Source organism: Pristiophorus japonicus, chromosome 1, assembly GCF_044704955.1.
Source record: "Pristiophorus japonicus isolate sPriJap1 chromosome 1, sPriJap1.hap1, whole genome shotgun sequence".
Lineage (NCBI taxonomy): Eukaryota > Metazoa > Chordata > Chondrichthyes > Pristiophoridae > Pristiophorus > Pristiophorus japonicus.
In genome coordinates, this window is record NC_091977.1 from 412029144 (window position 1) to 412048299 (window position 19156).

The 19156-nt window shown below is 46.6% G+C and overlaps 1 protein-coding gene across 1 annotated transcript in view; it reads left to right on the top strand.

Annotated features, from left to right (window-relative positions):
- bpnt2 (3'(2'), 5'-bisphosphate nucleotidase 2) overlaps positions 1–7198 on the top strand; it is a 40980-nt gene extending 33782 nt beyond the window's left edge. The window contains exon 5 of the mRNA XM_070892042.1: positions 121–7198. Coding sequence (XP_070748143.1) covers positions 121–395 — 275 coding nt within the window. The 3' untranslated portion in view covers positions 396–7198. The remainder of the gene's footprint in view (positions 1–120) is intronic.
- The last annotated feature ends 11958 nt before the right edge of the window (positions 7199–19156 follow it).

Below are 19156 nucleotides of genomic sequence, written 5' to 3' on the forward strand. Positions count from 1 at the left end.
AATGTAACAAAATACAAACCATTGAGAACTGGGGCCTTTTTATTACATCTCCTTGAATTTCTTGAGTTCATTTACATTTTTTGCTAAAGAAAATTTACCAACATATTGTATTTTTTGTAGGTTATAAAGTGCTGTCCCTGCTGAATATACCTGATGATAAACAGCCTGACCATGCTGATGTGTACCTTCATGTAACTAATATCAAGAAGTGGGACATCTGTGCTGGCAATGCCCTTTTGGAAGCACTCGGTGGTCAAATGACAACTCTCCAAGGAAAGGCTATTGATTATACTGATACTGAGTTGAATGAAGGTGGAATTGTTGCTAGTATTGGTGTTGCTCACAAAACTTTGCTTGAGAAGCTGCCAGATTTGAAATCCATTAAAACCCAGTAGAGATTCCCAACTCATTGTTTCAATATAAAAGCAAAAAAAGTGTCCATAATTGGTATGAATTAACCTTTATCCTCATTTGGTTGGAATCATTATGCTGATTTATGTGAGTGAAGACGAGTTCAGGTGTGGATGGCATTGTATTGCAAGAAACTAGGTTTCAGTAGGATCAATCCTGATTTCAAAATTGCAGGTTTGGGCCGGTAAGCAGTATTATTTGTTTTGTATGAACTTTAGACAAATGTAATGTATTAATGTGAATGTTTATAAAATGTTTAAGTTAATAACTTATGGCCGCACAATTATGGAACCTATAATTCCAGGTTCCATTACATTCAGCTGATAGTCTAAGCTGCTGTTTAAGAACTAGATTTTTTTTATCTGTCTAACTCAGATGTAGGATGAGGTGTACTGTTGAAATAAAAACTGGAATATTTTTTAATGACCTCTTTCCAAAAGCAGGAATTGAAAGTAACCATTAAGGTTTCTTATGGCACTACAACACATGCCCCACAGCTTTGTGTAAATGAGTAAACGTTCATTCAGGCTTCCGTTAATGAACTGTTAACTAATGTATTTTTTCTTTCAATTTCTAAATTCTAGCATAAAATTGTGAATAGTCATATTTGAATTGAACCTGCCATATATATTATAGCACTACTGCTTGATTTAAAAGATTATTGAACATTTAACAAGTTATAGCTAGGCAGTCATGAATGATTAGTCATGTGAGCACATTGGATAGGATGCTTTTAACGATACTGGGGATTTTTCTGTGTGTTTCTCCCCCCCCCTTCCTTCCCCTGAAGGCACTGCCTTGTGGTGTTTTATGAGTGATTCCACAAGCATTGACAACCCTTGGGTACCTTGGACAAATGGCCAGTCTTTGTGGGTGTGCCTTGATAGTGAGTGACAGACTACTTAACACTTTCAGCAGCGGTCACTGGGTAGTGAATAGGAGCAGGAATCCTACCTGAACTTTGAAACCAGCTGTAGAACCCCTACCACTGCCTGAACTGAAATCAGCCAACTCAGCAGACTGGGGATGGAACCTTATACCTCATGCTACATACATATGGCTCAGTACCATTTTAGGTGGTGCATTACTCACTAAGCCATCAAGGGCACTCACCAGGGATTGTTTTAAATCAAGATTTAAAAACTGAGACCCATGGTAATTGTTTTTTTTATTTAAAAGCTCCAATATAGATGCACCTTGCAGTTCAAGCACAATTTTTAAATCTTAGAATAGTTGTTGAAAATAAGCATTGAAGGAACAACTGCAAAAACAGGTGCACAGATGGAAGAATTGGAATCAAAAGGTTCTGATTGTGTGTATTGGGAATTTTGAAGATCTATAATAACTGATCTGAACATTGCTATTCTTCTACTTATAATAATGTAAACGTCTAGCTTAATGCAGCAAATCTTGTTTTTTTACTTTGTTACTGCTTTGGTTGTATTCTTACTCTGTTTGTTATCCTGTCTGTATAGTGTTTGTGTTTTCAGGCATAGCTACACAATTATTCACTGATACAAAAGCAAAATACTGCAGAAGCTGGAAATTATTCACTGGTCTAGTTCTTCTATGTAGATGGAGGTATTTGTAACATTAAGAGTAATGCTTTCAGTTTGTGTGCTATTGCTGTATAATATAACTGTTAATTGAGCTCAAGCTATTCTTTTTAAGGTCTCTTACATAAAATATTTGTTATCATTTGTTCTTGTTCTTAAAGAGCTCTAACTTTGTGTACTTGCACAGCTAAGAACTCAAGTAGAAAGTGCTTCAATTTGCTGCTTACCTGTTTACAATGGTTGCATTGTCAGACTGATTTTTATTAATAACTTTACAAGTTCTCAATATTTTCAAAATAACACTGCTTGTCCAGATTATATAAACAGACAATATTTTTAGTTTTGAGTATGTCATTGATAAAAGTTGTTCACCTCTAAGCCTTTTGGGTAACTCAAAACTCATTCAGAGATATCTAGAACAGAGGGTCCCAGGTTTGTTCCCCTGTTGTACTGAATTACCTGATTTCAGCGAGACCAGTGGTGGGGGCCTTAGTGGCTCTGTGTTAGGGAGGGGACATAGTTTAGTTTCACACTCCCTATCACCGTCCAGTGCCCCCTTCTGGAAGTGTGCATGTGTATCACTCGTGGGGACATCATCAGACTCTGCTATTATGTACCAGTGGTAGAATAGCATGTGGACACTTTATCAAGGCTCACATGAATAAGTCATTTTAGTAAGGTATTGTGAAACTGTATCCCAAGAAGAACTCAACACCAGGGTGATAATCGGGGGAGAAAAAAAGGGTAGTGAATTTGGAGATGGAAATTGTTCTCCATGTCTAAAAGGCAATTTCCTGACTTAAGTGGAAAAAGTTAAATGATTAGTGACTCTGGAACTATTAATGACTATTGGCTTTAATAGGAATATTTCACCAATGCAGACTTGTATTTTTTTCTCAGTTCTGGTGAGTGCATAATTAAAATTGTTTGGTTGAGTTTGCTCAACCCTAATAGGTCTATTGTAAATATAGATGTTGTTTCCTTTTAGGTATTGGGAGCTACAGGAAACACCTTACAATTTCATCAATACATATGTCAATTTTTGAAAGGGTATCACTTGCATTTCTTCAACTAAGCTGCCATATGTATATGTGCATGTATACATATATGCAAAGGATTTTGAGCAAACATGTTAAGTGTCTGTACACTTGTTCAAAATTTTGGATCTGTATTAGATATTCTAATGGATTCAGTATCACCAGTCTGTCCCGAATACAGACACTGAGTTCCCTATATTCAGGAGTTTACTTTTATTGCTCAATATCTAGTCATATGATAGTATGACCCAGGGAATCGCAACACTAAAAACCCTCATTATGTGAACTAGATACTGTGACCACACATGATGCCCGATGCGTTTCTATCCTCCTGAAGATGTACTGATACAATCGAGTGAGATAATGCCTATTACAAACAAACCGGCTAATTTATTTTGCACATAATAGGTGAGCAAAGAGAACAATGATAACAGTGAATTTAATTTTTTTTTAAATGCTCCGCATAACTTAGAATCTGACAAAGTGTGCAAACCTATATCCCTGCTAGATGGACTAAATACACTTTGCTGACCAGATATGTCTCTAAAACTAGTTGATACAGACTGGACAGGAAGCCAAAGGCTTGATCTCTGACTTTCCTCCAGCTCTTTGTGTTTAACATTGGGCTAGTCAAGCTGCCAGTTAAACCTGCTGTCTCCCTCCTAGGCCTAAGCTCCGGAAGCAACCTCTGCTGAGCTACTTTGAAGAAAGTAATTCCGATACACCATGTGAGAATATTTACTGGAATGGTTTTAACAAATATCCATGACTCAAGCTGATGTTCTGTGCAGAAAGCATCATTGTGGACACATGCCTTGTCTGAATCTAGTCTGCATTCCCAGAAGCTGTTTGTTGTGGGAGCTAAACTTAATAGCAGTATCTTGAAGGTTAACTCATCAAAAACCTGAAATGCATCACTGTTATCTACCAAAGTAATTAAGACACAAAATGCAGTTTATTGTTCCGTGCTATAATGTTTATTTTAGGTCTTGTGTACCATATTGATGTTTAACGTCAATATTTGAAATGGAAACAAAGACCGTTTAAAATCTCAGCACGTTACAGAAGGTATGAATTAATGAACTAATGATTGTAATAAAACTTAGATGTAACTAATAACTTTCAAACAACTCTTTAAAATGTCACCACCTTTAGCCTCATTTAGTGGTTTAGTGCTTGAAAAAGTGATCAGAGACCCAGGTTGTTAAATACATTTTATCTCATGAAACTAACCACTGCAATTCCAAGCACAAAAAAACATTTAACTGTCAAACTGGACACAAAGGTAAAGATTGTATACTGGTTTACCTATTTGTGTAGTATATTTTCTTAACATGGCTTTTATGAGATGTTGCACAGTTGTACATATTTATACAGTAGTTTTACACATTTAAGGGTTTTGGCAGCTACATAGGGGATAATAGGTGGGCACAAGAGCTATCCTATCATTTTTGGGGCATTATTGCATTTGGTCACTTGTACAGCCCCCATTTGCAAGAAAGGAGGAACATTTGGGAACAAACCCAACCACCACTTGCAGTAAAATGTGTGAGGACTAACCCAAAGTCGTACACCATCATTCTGTTCATTAGCTTCATTAACTTTACCTCGCTGTCTGGTGAATGCTGGAAAGGATGCTGCCAAGCTGGCACACTCCTACACATCATTTGATCGGGCCTCAGATACAACAACTCTGGCCAGCAATCCAGGATACCACAAAGACAATAACTAACACTGAGGTCCCCTCGGATGCATTGTCCTATCCCCCAGGAACATAGGGACTGCTCAAGGTACTCAGACTGTAACAGTTTTTACCACTAGCAGTGACTTGATGCATCAATTTGCGATTGCAAAATCCTTTCCAAAATCCCATCATCTCTGCAAACATGGATTAAATACTTGTTAACTATCTGACAGTCAAAGCACTTGAAGTATAGTTTCCATCAAAAATAGGGGAAGTAGCAAGCAGTCTGGATCCCCTTGCTGAAGGTGCACAGGTTTCCTTTTTTTGAATGAACATATTAGTTGTGTTTATATAAAGATAACAAATATCTGTTGCTGCTAATGTTAGCTTTCAATCTTAAAAGGAATCTTAATTCAATATTAATGAAATGAAAAAGTTTCTTTAAATAATCAAAACATTGCTTTGTTGAAGAAAATACTTGAAACATGTTGGAAACATTGGAAATGCATGAGAGATTTATCGCACTGATAGGTACAGATGAACAAGGCCAACCTTCCATGGAAACCTATGATTCCACTTTCCAATCACAGCCTGTTGAATGACTCCAGAATCTTTCCTCCACAATCTAGCCATAGAACCATTCCAGGTTTTAATCACTCTTTGCATGAAGAAGTGCTTCCTCACATCAGTCCTGCACTTGCCTTTACTCATTTATACTTATTCCCCAATGTCCTGCGGTCATGATTTACCTTTTCTATTCCGGTTAGTATCTTGCATACCTCCTATAAGGTCCCCTCTCTTGCCACCTTTCAAGAGTTTTTGTGTTTTAGGATTCAGTTCGAAGTAAGGATCAGCATCTGACATTCAAAAATATTGTTAATAGATCATTTATGACAAAAGTGGCTGAATTTTCTAGATTTTGTTTCAGCAAAGTGATTTGAAATAAGAACCTTTTAGATCAGAAACATTGCATATTGCACTTTAGAGTACTGTATTATTGTGCACTCTGCAGTAGCTAGTCAACTTTTCAAATCTATATGAATTATTATTCAGCTGTAATTCTTATAGATATTGCCCTAATTATTATTTGAATCCTTGCATTATTTTAAAATCAGGATGAGGAAGCTACTACTAAAATGTCCTATATGTAATTATACAAATGCTGTAATCCTGTGTTAAGTCACTTTGCTCATGGAAATATGCAGGAGCATAAGCAGTCCTATTAGTACTGTGCAATTAAGGTTTTTTAATGTATGTTTAAAAGAGACATTGATAGAATTTGGCTTTCACCATTATATGGATTACGTCTGTATTTCACTGTGATGCTTTTCATACTTCGAGATTGATTTTGCAACCAAGCCTTTATGAAATGTGTATTGGCATAAACCCCTCTCCTGATAATTATAACTTGTGTATAATACATTTATACTTATTACAATCTGACAAAAATCCTAACTGCTATAATAACAATCTGATTAGCATGTATTCAACAGTTTTTCAGTTCTTCCTTGCCATAGAAAAAAGGTAATTAGATCTATTGTTGCATGAATATAATAGAACCCATACATTGCACACACAACATACTATGGGGACGAAATTGGTGGACATACCGCCGCATAGTACTAACATACCACCCAAAATCGTGAAATTGATCAAAAAATACCTACATATCGCCCGGCAGGAAATTCATCAGCGACATACCGCAGACCACCCTGGAAAAGGTGGTTTTAAGTCGATCTTCAGTCAGCGGTATGCATCTTTACCTGTGAATTTTTAAAAATCTCTCACCCCCCCCAGTCTCTCTTTCCCCCCCCCCCCCCCCAACAACGATCTCCCAGTAGCCATCTGCCTCCCAATAGCCATCTCCCTCCCAAGTAATCATTTACCCCCCCCCCCCATACCTGCACAGCGCTCTCAGGCCGGCAGTCTCTGTCGATTCTGGTCGGTGCCTCTCGGGGGGCGGAGCTTCGCAGTAGCATGCGCATGCACAGAACTCGGGATCCAAAGATTCCCGAGTGAAAAGGACTCGTCGGCTGCACTCTGCTCGGCATACTGTTGAGAAAAAAGTGACGAAAATCGCACGCACTCTGCCCAGCAGTACCCGGCGGTATGAAATGACATACATAGAAAATAGGTGCAGGAGTAGACCATTCGGCCCTTCGAGCCTGCACCACCATTCAATGAGCCATCGTCATATAGCCGAGAAATGGGTGGACCATCGGTTTTCACCAATTTCGGCCCCACTATTGGTGCTGAATAGTCTTAATGAAGAACAAAATCAATACTTATTCAATATCCATCTATGTAGAGAGTATAACCTGGGTCAGTTAACAGCTGGATTTTTGTAATTATATAGAATCTAAGCATAATGACAAAAATGCATCTTGAGAAATAAAGTTGAATCTAGGCTCACAACAAGTAGGATGGGAACTGTACAAACTCAGCAGGTTTAGTGGGTTTAATTTTCTCTGCCATTTTAATAACTACATTAAACTATGTTTTGAAATTGCTGTGTTCTGTTGCGTATTGCTGTTAAGTAGAGTGGGGAGAAATCTTGTATCCTAACTGTTATGAAGGATTATGAACATGACTTTACGCATTAGAATAAGATTTTATTTGTGAAGTATATGTGTTTTGAAACATTTTTAGGAACATGGAAAAATGTTGCCTCAGAAGTTATATAGAAATATTTCTTACTGCATTCAGAACAGAATGGCGTAGTTAGGTGCTATTATTATAGATATTGCCCCAATCACTATTATAATTTATCATTTTACAATAAATAACAAAATTTTGCCTCACAAATTTTCATCAATTAAACTTTAAAAAAAATTACTAATTATTTACCCAAATGTATGAAGTCAGAGTTGCTATAAATATCTTATAGGCTAGATGTTGCATTTTTAAACTGTATTTTTTATTTTTATCTCTTAAGACATTTGCAAGCTAGCTCAATAGTCCATAATTAAAGATTTAGAATTCACTGTGAATGGATATACTGCTTGCAACTGTGCAGAATCAACAAAATCAAATTTTAGGTGCAGTTTGTTGCCATAAATGACACATGCAACCTCTGGAAATAGTATATTCAATGTTTTTGCAACAATTTTTTAATAAAAAGAGCCTATATAGATTATTTAAACAGCAATTTAAAGTTTTACATTTGTGCTGCACTTTTTGAAAGGAAGTGGTCTGAAGAAAATTACATTTTAGCTGGATTTTGATATTTTATGTATTCAATGTGGTGGCCAAGTACATTACAAAAAAAGTCCTGCAACATTGACATTGCTGTATTATGTAACACATTATCAAATCAAAAACAACGTGTATTTATATGGTGCCTTTAATGCCTCATACCAATCCTTAGAAGTGATGACCAAAAGTTTGGCCAAATAGGTTGGTTTTAAGGTGAATCTTAAAAAGGAAGAAGGTGGATGGGTTCAGCGAGGAATTCCGAGAGCTGTGCCTAGGCAGCTGAAGGCATACACTCCATTGATGGGTGAAGGGAGAGTGGGATACTTGAGGAATAGAAAGAATGGAGGAGTGGAATTGTAGGGCTAGAGGAGGTTACAGAAAAAGGGAGAATGAGATGATGGAGGGATTTTAAACACCAGGATGAGAATTTAAATTTGAGGTATTGGGAGCCAAAGTAGGTCAGTGAGGACAGGTGTCATTAGCGATTGTGATGATGTGGGATAGGATACGGGATGCAGAGTTTTGGATGACCTGGAGTTTATGAATTCCATCCAGGAAAGCCATGGAATAATCAAGTTTGGAGGTGCCAAATGTGTGAACAAGGGTTTTAGCAGCAGGTGAGCTGAAGTAGGATAGCAGTGGAGTGATGTTAAAGAGATGGGAGTAAATGGACTTTGCGGTAGAGTATATATATGAGATTAGAAGCTCAGCTCGGTTGAACAGGTACAAAGGTTGCAAACAGTCTAACTCAACCTGAGATAGTGGCTAGGATAGTATTAGTTGCAAGGATACAGAATTTTTGGTGGGGCTGTACACTATGGCCCCGATATTTACTGGGGGTGGGGGGGGGGCGGGGTGGCGGTCATAGCAGCCAGGAAATACAGGTAACCGAGAGCTGTCAAATTTAACGGCAGGACATTTTTTTTTAAATCTCCATTTCCTGGCTTGCATCAAGTCACATTGAGAAGGTGGCTGGCTGGCTATCACGCGGGAAGATCAAGTGCCCCCCTGATTAAAGGGGTGGGGGGGCACACTCCAAAACTTTACAAGTGGCTCCTTGTGTTTTTTTCGGGGGGGGGCAATAAAACACAAATTATACAAGTGCTCCCTGGCTGAAGGGGGGGGGGGGGGCACTAAAACCGACAAACTTAAACAAATTAAACTTTGGACATGGTTCAAATTAAAATTTGGTTGTTGGGGGTGGTGATGCACTTCAGTCCCTTTAGCGCCCACCTCTCGCGGAAGGCCGTGAGCGTACCGCTGAACATCTCGTGCTCCATCTCCAGGGACACCCTGGCTTGGATGTAACCGCGGAAGAGAGGCAGGCAGTCGGGCTGAACGACCCCCTCGACTGCCCACTACCTGGGTCGGCTGATGGCTCCCTTGGCCGTGCCCAGGAGCAGTCCTATGAGGAGGCCTTCCAACCTACCCGCTCCCCTCTGCACAGAGAGCACAAACATCAGGAGTGTGGGACTGAAGTGCAACCAGAATTTGAGGAGCAGCCCCTTCAAATAATGGAAGAGAGGCTGCAGCCTCGCATATTCAATAAAAACGTGGAACACGGACTCTTCCAGACCGCAGAAATTGCAGGCGGCCTGGGACCCCATGAACCGACTTTAAAACTTATTGCACGGGGCTGCTCCGTGCAACACCTTCCAGGCCAAGTCCCCAATAAATACAGGGAGGACTCCTGCGTAGCGTGCACTCCATTGGGGACCCCCGCCTCCTCCGGATGGCAAGATGGTGCAACATGGTGTGTCCGGTCGGCAGACGATGATGGCAAAGTGGGGAGTGTGCAAGAGCAGCCCATACAGGAAACCCCTCTGTGCAGAACTGGAAGGCACTGAGGGGATTTCCCCGAGGAGGCTCAAGTTGTGGAGTGTCGGCTCCCGAGTGAGGTTTTGGGGCTTGGCGCCGATGAGGAATTCTGTCTGGACGGGGTTCAGTTCGGACGGGATCTCCCCACGTGCTTGAGCCTCTTCGACACACCTAACTGAGTCAGGGCCCAGTGCTGTTTTTAGCAACTTGATGGCATTGGCCGCGCGCCAGACTTCGGCCCAGGATAGGCGCGTGCCAGCACGTCTGGCGCCATCCAGCTCGCTCCTCCACCATCGAGCAGGTCCCTGACCCTGGTCACTTTGCCAGCCACAGCCCTCTCGTCCGCCTGCCACCTAAAACCGCGGTCGTGAAGGTACGGATTCCTAAGCAGCGGCTGCTGCAGGACAGTCGCCACTCCAGACGGGGGAGAGTTGCGTTTGGTGGCGACTCCGTTCCAGACCCTGATGAGTTCCTGGTAAAAGACAGGCAGCCCCCACATGGCGGTCCTGACGCCCACCGCCCCCCCCCCCCTCCCCCATGCTCACAAACAGGAGCTGCGAGTCCCCCTGGCCCACAACTATTTTAAGTTGTGATTAGTAATTAAGTGCCCCCTGATTAAAGGGGGAGGGACACTCCAAAAACATTTCAGGTGACCCCATGTTTTTTTTTGAGGGCACTAAGACACAAATTATACAAGTGCCCCCTGACTAAAAGGGTGGGGGGGTCACTAAAACCGGCACAATAAACAAATTAAACTTTAGACAAATAAACATCAGATTAAAATTTGGTAGCCGGGAGTGATGATGCACTCCAGTCCCTCCCGCGCTCACCTCTCGGAACGCCGCGAGCGTACCGGTGGACACCGCATGCTCCATCTCCAGCACCACCCTGGCTCAGATGTAACTGTGGAAGAGAGGCAGGCAGTCATGCTGAACGACCCCCTCGACTGCCCACTGCCTGGACCGACTGATGGCCACCTTGGCTGTGCCCAGGAGCAGTCCTACGAGGAGGTCTTCCGACCTGCCCGCTCCCCTCCGCACAGGGTGCCCAAAGATCAGGAGTGTGGGACTGAAGTGCAACCAGAATTTGAGGAGCAGCTCTTTCAAATAATGGAATAGGGGCTGCAACCTCACACATTCAATAAAAACATGGATCACGGACTCTTCCAGACTGCAAAAATTGCAGGCAGCCTGGGAGCCCGTGAACTGACTTAAAAATTTATTGCACGGGACTGCTCCGTGCAACACCCTCCAGGCCAAGTCCCCAATAAATAGAGGGGGGACTCCCACGTAGAGTGCACCCCAGTGGTGACGCCCGCCTCTTTCGGACGGCAGGATGGAGCGCCATGGCGTGTCCGGATGGCAGATGAGGATGGCAACGTGAAGAGGGTGCAAGAGCAGCCCGTACAGGAAACCCCTCCGCGCAGAAGTGAAAGGCATGGAGGGGATTTCCCTGAGGAGTCTCAAATTGTGAGGCGCCGGCTCCAAAGGGAGGTTTCGGGGCTTGGCGCTGATGAGGCATTCCATCGAGGCAGGGGTCAGTTCGGATGAGATCTCCCCACGTGCTTGAGCCTCCTCGACACATTTAACGGAGTCAGGGCCCAGTGCTGTTTTTAGCGACTCGATGGCATTGGCCCCACGCCGAACATCGGCCCAGTTTAGGTGCGGGGCCAGCACGTCTGCCGCCATCCAGCCCGCTCCTCCGCCATCGAGCAGGTCCCTGATCCTGGTCACCTCGCCAGTCACAGCTCTCTCGTCTGCCTGCTACCTAAATCCGCGGTCGTGGAGGTACAGATTCCTGAGCAGTGGCTCCTGCAGGACAGCCGCCACTCCAGACGGGGGAGAACTGTGCTTGGTGGCGACTCTGTTCCAGACCCTGATGAGTTCCTGGTAAAAGACAGGCAGCCCCCACATGGCGGTCCTGATGCCCCCCCCAGGCTCACAAACATGAACTGCATGTTCTCCTAGCCCACGACGATTTTGGTAGACACAAATAAACAAGTGCCCCCTGATTAAAGGGAGGGGCACACTCCAAAAACTTTTCAAATGTCCCCTTGTTTTTTTTTTGCTTGTTATTTTTGAGGGCACTGAAACACAAATTTTACAAGTGTCCCTGGGTTGAAAGGGGAGGGGGGGCAATAAAACCGGCAAATTAAACAAATTAACATTTAAACATAAAATCAAATTAAAATTTGGTTGCCGGGGGTGATGCACTCCAGTCCCTCCGACGCCCACCTCTCGCGGAACGCCACGAGCGTACCGGTGGACATTGCGTGCTCCATCTCCAGGGACACCCTGGCTCGGATGTAACCGCGGAAGAGAGGCAGGCAGTTGGACTGAACGACCCCCTCGACCGCCCGCTGCCTGGGCTGGCTGATGGCCCCCTTGGCCATGCCCAGGAGCCGTCCTACGAGGAGGCCCTCGGACCTACCCGCTCCCCTCCGCACAGGATGCCCAAACATCAGGTGTGGGACTGAAGTGCAACCAGAATTTGAGGAGCAGCCCTTTCAAATAATGGAACAGGGGCTGCAACCTCGCACATTCCATGAAAACATGGAACACGGACTCCTCCAGACCGCAGAAATTGCAGGCCGTGAACCGACTTAAAAAGTTATTGCACGGGACTGCTCCGTGCGCCACCCTCCAAGCCAAGTCCCCAATAAATAGAGAGAGGATTCCTGCGTAGCGTGCACTCCATTGGGGACCCCCGCCTCCACCGGTGGACGCCATGGCGTGTCCAGATGGCAGACGAGGATGGCAAGGTGGAGAGTGTGCAAGAGCAGCCCGTACAGGAAACCCCTCCGCGCAGAACTGAAAATCACGGAGGGGATTTCCCTGAGGAGGCTCAAGTTGTGAGGCGTCGCCTCCCAAGGGAGGTTTCGGGCCTTGGCGCCGATGAGGAATTACGTCTGGACAGGGGTCAGTTCGGACGGGATCTCTCCACGTGCTTGAGCCTCCTCGACACACCTAACGGAGTCAGGGCCCAGTGCTGTTTTTAGCGACTTGATGGCATTGGCCGCCGCCGAATGTCGGTCCAATGTAGGCGCCATGCCAGCACGTCTGGCGCCATCCAGCCCACTCCTCTGCCATCGAACAGGTCCCTGACCCTGGTCACCTTGCCAGCCACAGCTCCCTCGTCTGCCTGCCACCTAAAACCGCGGTTGTGGACGTACAGATTCCTGAACAGCGGCTCCTGCAGGACAGCCGCCACGCCAGCCGGGGGGTATAGCTGCGCTTGGTGACGACTCTGTTCCAGACCCTGATGAGTTCCTGGTAAAAGACAGGCAGGCCCCGCAGGCTCACAAACAGGAGCTGCATGTCCTCCTAGCCTGCAGCTTTTCTTCCTCCTCCTCTAACAGGCTGCTGGGTTCACTCTCACTCTCACTTTAGTTGTAGCTGTATCAGCAAAGGTTTAACAAGCACACTACATATTACCAGTTCAACTATTTTAGTTGTGCACTTTAAACAAATGCCCCCTACAAGGGGGGGTCACACTCCAAAATAATTTTTTTCCAGTGACCCTCTTTTTTTTTTTAAAGAGGGCACCAACACACAAATTGTACGTTCCCCTCTGGCTAAAAGCAGGGGGTGGAGAGGAGGCAATAAAACCGGCAAATTAAACATTAAACTTAAATGGTCAAATTAAAATTTTGTTGCCGGGGGTGATGATGCACTCCAGTCCCTCCAGCGTCCACCTCTAGCAGAAGGTCGCGAGCGTACCGGTGGACACTGTGTGCTCCATCTCCAGGGACACCCTGGCTCACATGTAAGCGCGGAAAGAAGCAGGCAGTCGGGCTGAATGACCCCCTCGACTGCCCGCAGCCTGGACCGGCTGATGGCACCCTTGGCTGTGCCCAGGAGCAGTCCTACGAGGGGGCCCTTGGACCTGCCTGCTTGCCTCTGCATAGGGTGCCAAAAATCAGTAGTGTGGGACTGAAGTGCAACCAGAATTTGAGGAGCAGCTCTTTCAAATAATTGAACAGGGGCTGCAACCTTGCAACTTCCATAAAAACATGGAACACGGTCATCTCCAGACCGCAGAAATTGCAGGCAGCCCGGGAGCCCATGAACCGACTTAAAAACATATTGCACGGGATTACTCCGTGCAACACCCTCCATTCCAAGTCCCCAATAAATAGAGGGAGGACTTCCGCATAGAGTGCACTCCATTGGGGACCCCCGCCTCCTCCAGACGGCAAGATGGTGCCCGCCTAGCCCACAACTCTTTTGTTGCAAAAACAAGAAACAATTAATCCAAATGCCCCCTTATTACAGTGAGGGGGGGGGGGGGGGACACTCCAAACATTTTTCAAGTGCCCTTTTCCAACAGCTCTACAACTCTTTTGCTGAAACAAAATAAACATTAACTCAAGTGCCCTCTTATTAAAGGGGAGAGACACTCCAAACACTTTTCAAGTGCTCTTTTTGGGGGTTTTTTTGTGGGGTTTTTTAGGGCAACAAGAGGCAAATTTTACAAGTGCCCCTGACTGAGCGGGACACTAAAATCCAGCATGAAAACAAATTAAATTTTAAAACATATAAAATGAAATTAAAATTTTGTTGCCGGGGGTGATGATGCACTCCAGTCCCTCCAGCCCCCATCTCTCGCGGAAGGCCACGAGCATACTGGTGGACACCGCGTGCTCCATCTCCAGGGACACCCTGGCTCGGATGTAACTGCGGAAGAGAGGCAGGCAGTCAGGCTGAACGACCCCCTCGACCGCCCGCTGCCTGGGCCAGCTGATGGCCCCCTTGGCCATGCCCAGGAGCCGTCCTATGAGGTGGCCTTCCAACCTACCCGCTCCCCTCCGCACAGGGTGCCCAAAGATCAGGAGTGTGGAACTGGAGTGCAACCAGAATTTGAAGAGCAGCCCCTTCAGATATTGAAATAGGGGCTGCAACCTCGCACATTCCATAAAAACATGGAACACGGACTCCTCCAGACCGCAGAAATTGCAGGCGGCCTGGGAGCCTGTGAACCAACTTAAAAACTTATTGTATGGGACTGCTCCGTGCACCACCCTCCAAGCCAAGTCCCCAATAAATAGAGAGAGGACTCCTGTGTAGAGTGCACTCCATTGGGGACCCCCGCCTCTTCCGGACAGTAAGATGGTGCCCTCCTAGCCCACAACTCTTTCGGAGTAAACAAAATAAACATCAATTCTAGTGCCCCCCGATCTGGGGGACGCTCCAAACACTTTTCGACTGTCCTTTTTTCCTTTTTTTTTGTTGTTTGGTTTTTTTTGTGGGGTTTTTTTGGGCTTTAAAAGCATAAATTATTACAAGTGCCCCCTATAAAAGAGGAGGGGGACACTAAAACCGGCAGTTAAAACAAATTAAACTTTAAAACATATAAAATCAAATTAAAATTTGGTTGCCGGGGGTGATGATGCACTCCAGTCCCTCTGGCGCCCACCTCTCGCGGAAGGCCGCGAGCGTACCGGTAGACACCGCGTGCTCCATCTCTAAGGACACCCTGGCGCGGATGTACGCACGGAAGAGAGGCAGGCAGTCAGGCTGAACGACCCCCTCGACCGCCCGCTGCCTGGACCGGCTGATGGCACCCTTGGCCGTGCCCAGGAGCAGTCCTACGAGGAGGCCCTCGGATCCACCCACTCCCCTCCGCACAGGGTGCCCAAAGATCAGGAGTGTGGGACTGAAGTGCAGCCAGAATTTCAGGAGCAGCCCCTTTAAATATTGGAACAGGGGCTGCAACCTCGCACATTCAATAAAAACGTGGAACACGGACTCTTCCAGACGCAGAAATTGCAGGCGGCCTGGGAGCCCGTGAATCAGCTTAAAAATTTGTTGCACGGGACTGCTCCGTGCACCACCCTCCAGGCCAAGTCCCCGATAAATAGTGGGAGGACTCCCGCGTAGAGTGCCCTCCAGCGGGGACCCCCGCCTCCTCCGGACGGTAAGGTGGTGCCCTCCTAGCCCACAAGCAGTGCTGGAAAAGCACACCTGCTGGATCTTGCCTTTCTCACTTCCCTTCTAAGATAGACTACTCAATTGCTTAACTGCCTGTGGGGAAACAAAATCCAAGCTAGCTCATTAGCATCTTAAGTACTTAGGTGGTAAATTTCTGCAGGGTTCTCGTGCTTTGAAGAGCCATGAAATCTCTGGAAAACGGCATAAATGATGTTTTTAAGTGTCAGCTGTGGCTCAGTTGGTAATACACTTGCTCCTGAATCAGAAGGTTGTGGGTTCAAGTCCCACTCCAGGAACCTGAGCACATAAATCCAGGCTGACACTCCAGTGTAGTGTTGAGGGAGCGTTGCACTGTTGGAGGTGCCACCTTTTGGATGAGACGTTAAACCGAGGTCCCGTCTACCCTCTCAGGTGGAGATAAAAGATCCCATGGCACTATTTTGAAGAAGAGCAGGGGAGTTATCCCTGGTGTTGTGGCCAATATTTATCCCTCAATCAATATAACAAAAACAGATTATCTGGTCATTATCACATTGCTGTTTGCAGGAGCTTTCTTGTGCGCAAATTGGCTGCTGCTTTTCCCACATTATAACTGTGACTACACTCCAAAAGTACTTCATTGGCTGTAAAGTGCTTTGAGACGTCCGGTGGTCGTGAAAGGCGCTATATAAATGCAAGTCTTTTTTTATATTGAAACGGAGTGTGTACGAACCCGGGAAGGCGTCGCAAAAGCGCATGCGCTGAAAACCGGCTTTTCCAATCTGTCAAGTTCTGGCTTGACAGATCCAACGCATCTCAACAGCCAGGACATTCACATGGGCAAGATTGCAGTATTTGCCCAGCGAATGTCCTTAAAACTCTTGTGCCTGGTAAAAGCAGGCGCATAGCCTACGTTTACCAGCGTAAGAGTTTTAAAACATATAAAACACATATAAAAATAACATTTAAAAACACTTGTTAAAAACCCTGCCCACCTAAGGTAAGTTTATTTTAAACCATAATTACAAAACTTAAAAAAATTAGGAAAAATATATTTTTTTATTGATTTATTAATTTTAATTTAATAATTTTAATTTAAATATGTGGGGTGTTTTTTTGTGTTTAGGTGTTTGGGGGGCGGGTTTCTCATTCATAATAATGAGAACTCCTACTTAAGGGGTTCCCATTATTATGAATGAGAAAATATTTTACTTTGATTGGGTATCCAGGCCCACGTGACTCCGGCTCCAGCTCTACATCCGTTCAGACGTGCACGTGCTCTGATGTGCATGCCTCTTAGGCCTAAAACCGCAATTGCTGGTGGACGCCCGAGCTAAAGGTAAGTGCACATCTTTTCTCTTATCACGTGAACACCCACGGGCTGCCTCCAACCGGGATTTCAGGGCCAATCATTTTTTTCTCCAAAACCTAGGGGGGGGAGGCGGGGTGGCAGCGGATGCTCAATGTGATATGTGGGTTAATAAAAGATGTCCGACATCTGTGTTAAAGGTAAATCACGTTTGACTAACTTGATGGAATTTATCTGAAGCAGTAACTAGCCAAATGTAGGGAATATAGTTGATGTAGTTTATATGGATTTCCAGAAGGTGCTCAATGAGGTGTCTCACAAGAGACTTGTTGGACAAAATCAGGCATATAGTACAGGACGCGTTTAATTTTACTGTAAAAATGGCCGTTCTTTGTCTCTGATTGGTTCACTTGGAAGATAAGCCACACCCTGATGTTTCTCTGGAATGTGTAACCGGAATCGCCCATTCCAAGTTCTCACTGACTTCACAAAGTGTAACTCGATCCACTTTGACTTCCAGAAGTCACAGAGGATACATTTCCCCAGAAACCACCAAGTGCCAGCCAAAGACCCTTACCCCAGTGCACGTGCATCCCTCCCCCAGCCAAAGCGCTTGCCCTCAGCACAAATGCTGCCTCCCATAGCTGAGGTCCTGTACCCCAGCGCAAGTGCTGTCTCCCCCAGCCAAAGTCTGTACTTAGACGAGCACAAATGCATGAACTTACACCCCACCGCGCCCCCCCACCCCCACCATTGTGTATGGATTGTTAACAGGTTTATTGGGTATGAAGTGAATAGTGACAATGTCGTGACTTCTGGATATCATCCGCTCCAACGATGTCTCTTGTAGGGGGTTGTAACAATGTGATCTGTCTTTCTTGAGTTCCCTCTCTCCCCTCCGATCCCCCCCCCCACCCATGCCTCTCCTTCCCCCAGTTTCTCTTTCTCTCCCCTCCCCCAGGCTCTCTCTCTCCACACTCCACCCACCCCCCCCCCCCCGCAACCAGGCTCTCACTCCCCCCCGCCCCCACCCAGACTCTCCCTCCCTTCCACAAAGGCTTTCTCCCACCCCCCCCTCGCAGGTTCTCTCCACTGCCCCCCCCGACACTCTCCTCCTCCCCCCACCCCCCGACCACGCTCTCTCCCTCCCTCCAACCCCAGGCTCCCTCTCTTTTCCACCCTTCCCAGCTCCCTCTCTTCCCCTCCCCGACACACTTCACCGCCCCCCACGCTCTCTCTCCCCCAGGCTCTCCCACCCTCCAAGGCTCTCTCTCTCTACCCCTCCAGGCCCTCTCTCACCACCACACCCCATCCCCCTCCACCCCAGGTTGTCTCTCTATCACTACCCCGCCCCTCCCCGCAAGACGCTCTCTCCCACCCCAGTCCCCCACTCACACCACCCTCCCCCCCAGGCTCTCTCTCTTCCCCCCCCCCGCCCCGCCCCAGACTCTCACTTCCTCCCACCCAGGCTTTCTCCCTCTTACCCCCCCCCCGCAGGTTCTCTCTCCCTCCCCAGGCTCCTTCGCTTCCCCCCCGAGGCTCCCTCTCCTCCCCCACACTCCCCCACCGCCAGACCCTCCCTGCCTCCCCATGCTCTCTCTCTCTCCCCCCCCAGTCTCTCTCCCCCCGGCAGGCTCTCTCTCTCACCCCCGAGGGTCTCCCTCTCACGCTCCAGGCTCTCTCTCTACCCCGCAGGCTCTCTCTCTCTTTTACGCTCACCCAGGCTCTCTCTCTACCCCCCCCCCCCCCAGGCACTCTAACTCTCCATCCATCCCTCGCTCCCTTCCACCCCAGGCTCCCTGTCTTCACCCCCAGGCTCCCTCTCTTCCTCCCCCACCTCCATACTCTTTCTCCCCGCCCCCACTACGCTTTCGCCCACCCCCCCTGACCCCCCCTCCCAGTCTCTCTCTCTCTTTCTAGACCCCCCATCCCCAGGCTCACTCTTTCTCCCCCTCCCGACATGCTCTCACTCTCTGCCACCCCCCCCACCCCACCCCATGCTCTCTCTCTCCCTCCCCCCAGTCTCTCTCTCACACCCCAGGCGCTCTAACTCTCCCTCTATCCCTCCCTCCCTTCCACCCTAGGCTCCCTCTCTTATTCCCCCACCCCCAGACACTTCTCGCCCCCGTCCCCACCCCACGCTCTCCCCCCGCCCAGTCTCTCCCTCTCTACCTCCCCCTCACCAGGCTCTCTTCTCCCCGCCCACCTCCCCCCCCAGGCTCTGTCACTCTCTACCT